The sequence below is a fragment of the Euleptes europaea genome, chromosome 1 (genome assembly GCF_029931775.1).
Source record: "Euleptes europaea isolate rEulEur1 chromosome 1, rEulEur1.hap1, whole genome shotgun sequence".
Taxonomy (NCBI): domain Eukaryota; kingdom Metazoa; phylum Chordata; class Lepidosauria; order Squamata; family Sphaerodactylidae; genus Euleptes; species Euleptes europaea.
In genome coordinates this window covers 138,232,048-138,242,249 of record NC_079312.1, presented here as the reverse complement: position 1 = coordinate 138,242,249, position 10,202 = coordinate 138,232,048, and the positions used below count along the sequence as shown (strand labels likewise).

At 43.9% G+C, this 10,202-nt stretch overlaps 1 protein-coding gene across 1 annotated transcript; it reads right to left on the bottom strand.

Annotated features, from left to right (window-relative positions):
• Nucleotides 1-2,742: 2,742 nt before the first annotated feature.
• On the bottom strand, nt 2,743-3,959 carry CDC42EP4 (CDC42 effector protein 4). Its single transcript, XM_056856764.1, has one exon. It carries the CDS (start codon nt 3,914-3,916, stop codon nt 2,891-2,893), a length of 1,026 nt encoding a protein of 341 aa, XP_056712742.1. The 5' UTR covers nt 3,917-3,959; the 3' UTR covers nt 2,743-2,890.
• Between the last annotated feature and the right edge of the window lie 6,243 nt (nt 3,960-10,202).

The following is a 10,202-nucleotide window of genomic DNA, read 5'->3' as shown; positions in this document are numbered from 1 at the left end:
AGGAACAACATCTGATAACAGTACCATCGTAGGCAGGGTTACATGCTTCAAAGCCCACTGAAGTCAACAGGCTTAGAATGGTGTAAGTCAGCGGAGGACTGTACTACCAGAGATGCAGCTTTTTTAAAAATTAAGAGGATAGTTTCTCGGAACCAAAGATTTACTGCCTGGAAACCAGCAGGAGCTTCAGGGGTGGGGACATGAAGCGCACACTGTTGCGCGCACTACATCATCACTTCCGAAGATAACCCAGAAGTGAAGTCGGGTAGCTAAAACCAATGAGCTTCCTGTGATTCCTAGAGAGCTCCCCAACATCACTTTCCCCCAAAAGTGACGTTGCAGTGCACACAACATTGCCCTTTAAAAAAAATTAAAAAATTCTACCCTCACTGCCCAGAGCAGTGGCAGGCAACAGGAGCTGTCAGCAAAAGGCCTCCTGTCATAGTAGGCCTACCCAGCTGTAAGCATCTCTGAAATTGGAGAGAGCTGGTGTTCTTGTGGAAAGCAACTTGGTTAAAGAAAGAGGATGTAAAATTCATACTTGACTTCTTAAGTAGGACCGAAGCAATTAAAAAGGGAAATTACAAGGTAGCAGTTCCTGTGTGGCTGTCATGTACTGTGGCATTACTCAAAGATTACCCCAGGCCTGTGTGGCATGTGACCGACCCATGATGTATGGAGGCAGGCAGCCCCCCCCCCCTCTCCAGTTCAGCAAATCCATTTTTATTGCTTGTCTAGGAATGCAGGAAAAGAGGAAGACCCAACAAGGGATGGATTTACTCAGTAAAGGAAGCCACAGCCTTCAATTTGCAAGATCTGAGCAAGGCTGTCAAAGACAGGACATTTTGGAGGACTTTCATTCATAGGGTCGCCATGAGTCGGAAGCGACTTGATGGCACTTAACACACACACACACACACACACACACAGGAATGCAAAAACAGGAGAACTGCTGAGCTATCAACAGATCATCATACATTGTTAACGGAACAGCCCTCATCTTCGCCCTATTGCTGGAGTCTTTACTAATCCTAGGAGAGAGCTAATGCGGTAGGGAGGCAGGAGTAGCACAATCCAATGAAATCCAGTGTCCTTGATCCTAGTATATTGTCCTTGACAATAATTGTTTTGAGCAGACTAGCAGAAGGGAGGTAAAAGACAATATGGAACTAAAAATGGTGAATCCCGCACCACAGGATTCTGAATTAATTTGAAGAAGGGGGGGGGGAAAGAATGCATAAGGCGTTGCTTTGAAGAAGAAAAAAACCACACACAAACACACCAATCACATTTTTCAATTAGACATTATGTTGCAAGCGGAGGCAAGCCACATAAGAACTTGCAACTCTACCAATGTAACAGTGCAAGTCAATCAAAACCCTAGAAGATTTAAGAATAATTTTTCACTGTAGTTTAATTTCCTTGCATTTTAAAAATTCCTCCATCAGATGAACAGAACACACACCTGTACATACACTGAGTCACAATCCAAGGATAGGGAGAAAAGCTGATCTCAAAGGGGCAGTCAAATCTAATATACAATAGAAACAAAATAAGGCAAAATGCAAATGAAGGCAAAATAATAAAAGGGCTGATAGGAATGTAAGGAGCACCTCCCAAATACAGGAGAGCCCTGGATTTTGTTTCAGTGGGGAAGAACGGGCAAAGCAGCATGTCCATTGTTCCTGGAACAGAGAGTGCCAAGTTTTTTGTGCTTTAGTCAGCTTTGCTGATATTCTAGAATCTCAACTAAGAAAAGGATGAAACTAACAGGTTAGGCTACTTCTGGACTTTCCAATTACACATGTAAAAATACAACATCCTCTACCCTCCTTCGTGTCCCCCAAGCCACACATTGCGTAGGACATCTGTCTGCTTTCTCAAGAAGGAAGAACATGGAGAGTAGGCAGAAAGATTTTGATTTCTCTTTAGTGGGGGGGGGGGGAACTAGACTGGGATTCCATTCTTGGAATTCAACTCACACTGGAGAATTCTGAACAGTCTTCAGTAAGGAAAACGTAGCCAAGAATCTGCCACTATAAAGTCTGCTCTTAGAAATGCTATCATTTTCACTACTCTCACCATGTGATCCCCCAAAAGACCAAAAAAGGGTTCCAATGTAAAATGGGAAACACAATGGATGTACATTTCCCTAATATCTTGCTCCCAACAAGTTCTGTCCAGTTCGCTTTAAAAAAAAAGTATCATATTTCGAGTCCAATTTCCAGAGTTCGTTGATCTTCCCAGGGACCTGCCCACAGAGAGAGAATTGTTAGCATCTAAACATTTGAAACATCTGGCTATTTAGTGTTTCCAGGTTTTTGCTCTTTACAAATATACATCATCCTTATGTGTAGTGCCAGGTCCAGAACAGTAAGCTCCTGGGCAACAGGGAAAAAAGTTTCAAGAACTAGTAAAAAATTAAAAAGTATATATATATTAAAAAGAAATGAGTGTTTTGAGCTTTGTCCTAGTATTTCAGCTCTATATTGCTTTAAACAGGAAGTAGATAAGTGAACAAAAATGGGTTTTTAAAGTTCCTCTTCTCACACTGGAGTTCTCTATTGGAAATTAAGTTTCCTTGAGCAATTTTTAGTGGCTCCAAGATCACAGGAATGACGTATTTTAAATACACAGAAGCCATTTAAGTGCGATCTTTCCAACTTGGTCCCCTTTCGCCTTCCTAACATAAAAAAGGGACCTCACTCGTCAAGCAAAAACACACACACACAAAAACCCTTTTTCTCCATCAGCCTGCTTAAGGGAATTAAGGTGCAGACTGGCAAAGGATTTTATTTCATTGAAGGCATTGTAGAGAAAGGTGTCATTTATTGCAAAATCATTTGCAAGTTATTCCTTTTCAAAGTTAAAAACCTCCAATCAACTTTCCTTATACTCTTATTTCGTCATCTTCTTCATCCATGAAGGAGAATTCCTTATCTGGCTGTTTAGAAGCCTCATGCCCCACATCCTCTGGAATGCCATGGTTTTGTCCTTTGGAGGCAAAGCTACGCTGTTCTTCCCCCACAGAAGCACAGCTGGAAACCGAACTGCTGTCCATAGTCAGACGACTTGTAGTGCTGCGGGCCGAGCAAGGACTGTACGTCGCTGCCCTGTTTTCATCACAATGAGCCAAGGAATCTTGTACCAGTTTGCTTTCCTGGCTAAGCCAGTGTGCTGCTGATGCCTCCACAAGGCCTGCATGTCTTTGGGGCTCCTCTACCCCTTGGTAACCAGAATCCTCTTGCTCCCACGAATCCTTATCCATTATGCTCAAGACATCACCCAGCATAGAGGGCCCAAGGTCAATATGGAACGACATGATGGATTCTGCGTGCTTCAGGCCATAGCTGTTCTTGTGCAACACTAGAGGCAAGTCAGTTATGTCACCAAAGTCCCGCTCTTCCAAACCAGGACTCTGGGATCCAGAGCTGGGGGCGGCAGCAGCACCGTTCATGTGTCTCTCTTCAGGACTCTTCTCCTCAGGTGCTTTCTTGACAGGGCTGGAGGAGAGGCTCTTGGGCAGCTGTTTCCCACCACTCTTGTCTGCTTCCTTTTCGGTGAGCTGAGGAAGAGAAACTGCATTCTTCACAAAAATAGCAGAGTCCCTCAGAGAGCCCAGCATGTCCCGCCGTTCACCACGCGTCACAGACTGAGATCGCTTGCTACTGCGGAACTTCCGTGACAACAGACTGGGCTTGGATGAGGAACTGGTCTCCTCAGCAGTCTCCTGTTCACCCTCTCCGCCCTTGCTGTTGAGAAAGGAGGTGTCACCAAAGGCGTCACCAGCCCGGCCCACATGCATGGTATGACGAAAATCACCCAAGGGAGCGCTGATCATCTCCGCTGTCAGATCCACCCGGGAGCGACGTTTGGAGCTTGCAGAATTTGACACCAGCTGCTTCAAAATGGGCATGTTTTCGGTGCTTGAGTCCCTCTTCTCAGGGTTTGGTGCAGGCTGAGTGATTCTTTCCAGTTTCAGAGGGAGCAGTCTGTATTCCCACAACCAGGCCTCAAGCCTTTTGCTGGCCCTCAGATGGTCCTACCCTAAAAATACAGAAAGAGAGAGAGAGAGTTAGGTCTCATGAAGGTACACATGGTACTATCTGCTCTGCTCCTTTCATAAGGCATTACAGGCACAGACTTCCAGCTCTTCCACTTGAAAGGTGCTGAGAACTTGCAAAATTCTGGAAAAAACTGACAGTTGGGGAAATGTTTTTTGAGGAATCTGGATCCCCCCCCCCGTGTGTAAGGAAACAAGATGGCAGCTAGCCAGAGAGAGAGCAAAGATTTTCCCTAGAAAGTTACTGAAGTTGACTTTGCAAGGATAACATGGATGCTCTAACAACTAGTAATATCACTATGGATTATAATAACTGTAAGACACTGAGGCCTTTTCTGCCAGAAATTTTGTTGTGGATTGCAGAAACATTATATCATTGGTCTTTGATGCATGGTTACTTTGTCTCACGATTCTCCCGCAACTGTCTTGGTTTCCGTTGGGGTTACGCATGATGTTCTCCTCCCTGGGGACTCAGCTCGCTTTTGCCCTGCGACTTCCCTGGGGTTTCCCTATCTCAGTTTTATCACACTATTAAGTTTTGTTCCAAGCTTATCTTGGTTACTGGAAGGTGCATAGTCAAGTTGCAGGTCAATCTTCCCACGCCCTGATACGCCCCCGTTCTCCAACTCCTCTTCCAGTCAGCCTTCAGCCATCCCCTCAGCAATGCCCCAAGAAGCCATACCAGAGACGGAGGCAGCCGTGTGTGAAGAGAGGGACGAACCAGGGACATACTACCCATGCATAAAAGGCCATTAAGTTTTCTGCCAGGGATTATAGTAACTTCAGGAAATTGGGAGTTAGTTCTGTTCTTGTGAGTTTCAGGATAAAACTGTATGATTGATTATAGGATCTGAGAACTTCTTAAGTATTTTCCCCCCTTCAGTTGGCTTTAATCCCATATAAACCTTTGTGGATAGAAAGGATTTCTGAGACATCCTCACCTTCCCCACTCATTCTGTACTCCAAAATGATCCTGCAAATGCTGCTCCTAGGGGACAGGAGGTCCTCAGGAAGACTATGAAGAGGGAATTGAAAATCTGCAGCAGGAAGTCAGCAAAAACCATTCCCTTATTCAGTCAGTGAAGTTTTTCTGTGGTGTTCAACACCTTATCTGCTTATTGTAGTACCTATTATTAGGGTTTATAAGCCCTGCTATTTTTAATATAAACATTAAACTTATTTACATATTACTGCTATTTATCCTATGTGGTTAATAAGATAATCAGAGTGGATTAACTGTTTAAATCAGATTGGATTAACTGTTTAACTGCAGTTTTACAGGGTTTTTCCCTCTGAATTATTTTCCTTTTGTCAGTTCAGACAGGGTGGGAGAAGCGTCCAGCCAAGAGTATGTACCTGAACCAAGCCCGCAAGTGTCACGTCCTGTAAGTATTACATAAGTGACATCAAGTCCCTAATCAATTTATGACAACCCCAGCAAAGGGCTTTCAATGGAAGTGAAAAGCACAGGTGGTTTACCATTGCCTTCCTTTTAACTCTTATCCTTTTATATCTTTAACTTTTATCTTTTTATATACTGCAAATTGTATTAAGCCAGTAAAGGTAATTGAAATTGAAAACCATTGCCTTCCCTCTGCAGAGGCTGTTACCGCACTAGGTATTCCCAGCGATGTATCAGGAGTTTGGAAATGTTATTAAAAAAATCGCTTTGAAAGGGTTTTTGGATACTACAGCTAAAAAATGGTTGGAAGACGTCTTCACAGCTAAAGGGACCAAACAAAGTGCAAACAGTATTTTTTATAACAGTTTCAAACTCTTAATACGTCGGTGGGAATACATAGGCTGTTACCGCACTAGGTATTCCCAGCGATGTATCAAGATTTGGAAATGTTACAAAAAACATGGCTTTAAAAGGGTTTTTTTGATACCACGGCTAAAGAATGGTTGGAAGACGTCTTCTCGGCTAAAGGGGCCAAAGTAAGTGCGAACAGTATTTTTTACAACATATTCAAACTCTTAATACATTGGTGGGAATACACTGAAAGTGCAAACAGAATTTTTTTTATAACATTTTCAAACTCTTAATACATTGCTGGGAATACCTAGTGCAGTAACAGCCATTGTCTTCCTTGGCGGTCTCCCATCCATATACTGACCCCATCTAGCTTCTGAGATCTGATAAGATTGGGCTATACCACGCTGCCTTCCTTCTATCCTGTTAGTACTTTTCACTAAAGGCTGTTGCCAAATTTGTATTATTTGGGCTATACTTTGGACAGAAGTCTTCTGTCTGAAAGAGACAATGCTATCTATGGCCCCTATCCTTACACACAGATGATGGCGGCCTCGTGCCACTGCAGAGGTAACAATGTCAGACTGTGCAGATGTAGGCCACTTGGGCTCAAAGCCTCAACGGTGTTGGACTCCACTAGCTTGCATAAGAGAGAGGCAATAGGTGATTACGTGAAAAGCTCCTGGGTAAGTAGTACTGCACAGGATGGCCGGGGTGGGGGGGAATAGAGAGACGTATAGTTAAAAATTGACACCTCTTCTCCCTTGGCAAACGATCTTCATATCTGCTTTAGTGCTCAGAGAGTTTTGCAAGCTCAGTGGAGCAGCTTCCGCAGGCAAGGAAAGAGGCGAGGCAAACGTACGGCTTTCTGCTCCTAGAGAACGTCGCTGAGGCACACATTTGCAGTAAGCAAAGCAATAACTGAGCCATGCTTCCCAAACCCCTTCATACCATAGCTCCCATGAGAGTTATTTTTCCATCCCAAACCACCCTCCTCCCCTGTTAAACAGTTCTGCTCAATCCACTCTAGAGCTTCCTGTCTACATTCTTTCCTTAGTGAGAGCCCCAGATATATACATATGGGTCGGTACCTCCTCAAAAGTTTCAAGAATGAGAGCCAACCTCTTCAGTGCTTCATTAGTCACTGTCTTTATGAACTGTCTGGCTGAGTGCAGATGTTAACTTTTCCACAGTCATTGTACATAGGCTTCTTTTATGTTCCTGTCACATTTTGTAGTCAAACTGGTTTTGGCTATTTCAGCAGTACCCAAAAAAGGCTGAAACAGCTCCCAGCAGCATGACAAGCACCGTTGCAACAGTACTACTGGGTGTTCTGCGGGATCTCTCGGACAGTGCTAGTGCCATCGCGAGTAATAAGCTCCTTCTGCACCATGCCTAAAAAAGGCTAAGATTAAATATTTAGAATAAGAATATGCAAGGAGTATAACTGCATGTTGCCAAGCCACAACCAACTCAAGGTGACCCCAGGGCCCTGGGTTTCCAAGCCACAAGACAAGCAGAGGTGTTTTGCCATTGCTACCTTCTGCACAGAAACCTCTGTCTTCCTTGGTGGTCTCCCATCTAAGTACTAACCACAGACCTCCCTGCTCAGCTTCCAACCTCAGATGAATTGGGCTAAGCTGGGCTACACAAGCAGCTCTTAAAATAAAGTGCAAGTCTTCTTATTACCACATTGGATTGTTTAATCATTCAAGCATTAAAAAAAAACACCTGTATTTATTTGAGTTCCATCATTCCCCGCCCCAAATATTCTTTGTGCAGTAAGGGCTTCTGCCCTCTGCAGTTACATGTACACACAAGCTACTGTTTCTGGGTCAGGGTTAGGACTGCACTAACATCAAGTCGCTCCTGTTGTTCCACAGCAGTGATCTTCAGATACCACTGAAAACACACACAAACACCCCAAAAAGATGGTTCTGTGAATAACTGGATAGTAAACAAAAAATGCAGCTACTTAGGTGCTAGACCTCACTACAGTCAACTTTTGAAATCCAAACAATGGAACAGTTTTCCAAGAGGGAATGGGAATATGTTGGCACCTTGAGGAAAGGCAGTAAATCAGTGTAGGCATATTAACAAGAAACCAGCAAACCAATCTAGCTTTCTCTCTGCCCGCAAGTTAACAAGGTTGAGGAAGTAGTGCAAATTCTACAAAATAGGACTAGAAGAATTTCATGGATAATTTGGCTATGTCTCATGTATCTTTTAATAGTACTGATGAAGCCATAGCTGTCAATCTCTGTCATATCAAAGCCCTCGTTTTCTATGCCAGAAATTTCAACTAGTCTATCATCTCAACACAATGACTGACTCACTGTGATCTCCTTCTGAATTATCAGCACAGTTCTGTCCAACCTGTAGATTACTGGAAGACAATAGCCTAACGATTGCTACAGATCTAAAAACAGACCCAATTACCCCTGCGCTATTGATTTTCAAGCTGCCTCTTAGAAAACCGTTTGACTGCCTTGTTGTAAAAATCTGAGCTAAATACTTTGACACATCTATGAGAAAAAAATGTCAATTTGGGTCGCAGAGCAAAAATAAAACAAAAGCTCCTGCCATTTTGAACCAGCAGTTCTCCAATGGCACTGAAGAAGTTTGACAGCAAGGAGAAAGCACCTAAGAACACAGAGCACTGCCACAAATGGCAGAATGTTTCTCACTTATTACTTACATAGTTCCGCTTTTAAAGAAAGGGCAGCTCTGGGGGCCGGGAAAGGCATCCTCAAGCTTTTAAAAGCTATGTGGGGAAAGGGAAGACAAGATGCCTGGGACATAGAAAAGAATAAAAAGCAGTAAGACACAGATGTTGAAGAAATTGAAAACAGACAAGGGTTGCAAAAGGGGGGGGAAGCCAGATGTAAAGGAAGATTTGGGTTATAAACACTTCTCAGGAAAATGGAACACACTTGCTTAGCTAATACAAAAGGCTACACACAGCTCATAGGTTGGCTCTTCCACCCGCTCCCCTTACCATCATCATGGTTTTGCCCATTCCTATGATACCACCTCAGGGGAGTCTGTAAACTATAGAAGATCCAAAAGGTGTGAGTCAATGGGAGAGGGAGAACTTCACAAATATTGTCTTGCCCCCTTGAAAGCACCTCTCTTATGGAACTGGGAGGAGGGGTTCAAAGTAGTCAGGAGGAGGAGGAGAAACATATGCCTGCAGCAAGGCAACCAAGGCTGATGCTGTCTAGCCCTGACTCACCTACAGTTGGAATCACAGAATCATAGAGTTGGAAGGGGCCATACAGGCCATCTAGTCCAGCCTCCTGCTCAATACAGGATCAGCCTAGAGCATCCCTGACAAGTGCTTGTCCAGCCTCTGCTTAAAGACTGCCAGTGAGGGGGACCTCACCATCTCCCTAGGTAGCTGACTCCACTGTCAAACAACTCATACTGTAAAAAAATTTCCCTAATATCCAGCCGGTACTTTCCCCTCCATAATTCAAACCCCATTATTGTGAGTCCTATCCTCTGCTGCCCACAGGAACAGCTCCCTGCCCTCCTCTAAGTGTCAGTCCTTCAAATAATTAAAGAGAGCAATCATGTCCCCCCTCAACCGCCTCTTCCCCAGACAAACATTCCCAACTCCCTCAGCCTTTCTTCATAGGGCTTAGTCTCCAGGCCCGATGATCCTTGTCACTCTCCTCTGCACCCGCTTGATTCTATCCACATCCTTTTTGAAGTGAGGCCTCCAGAACTGCACACAATACTCTAGGTGTGGCCTGACCAATACAATGCACAGCGGGACTATGACATCTTGTGATTTGGATGTTATACCTCGGATGTTCAAGGAAGGCTTAGTGTCTAATAAACTAAAAACAATGAAAAGGGCAGACTCGTCCACAGAATCCTTGTGGGTGACAATTCCGGGCCCCAAAGGTAATGTATTACTGGGGACGTTCTATCGGCCCCCTGACCAAAAAGCTCAGCGTGAACTAGAGATGGAGAATGAAATCAGGAAAGCATCCAAAGGTGATGTAGTAAGTAGTAATAATGGGAGAATTTAACTACCCTCATATTGACAGGATAAATGCATGCTCCAGTCAAGCCAAAGAGATAACATTTCTAGATACTCTCAATAACTGTGCGCTTGAACAGTTGGTCATGGACCCAACCATAGGGGAGGTGATCCTGGACTTAATATTATGTGGTGTTGCCAGTGACTTAGTGCGGGATGTGGATGTAGTTGAGCCAATTGGCGGCAGCAATGACCACAATGGCATCCAATTTAATTTATATGTATGTGGGAAAGTGCCTGGGAAATCTCACACAATTACACTTGACTTTAAAAGAAGGAACTTGAGAAACCTGGTAAAATGGAAGTTGAAAAGAACAGTTAGGAGGGTTAAATCT

What these genes read in the sequence shown, in the direction of transcription:
- CDC42EP4 (XM_056856764.1), bottom strand. Translation starts at nt 3,916, where the DNA reads ATGCCCATTTTGAAGCAGCTGGTGTCAAATTCTGCAAGCTCCAAACGT.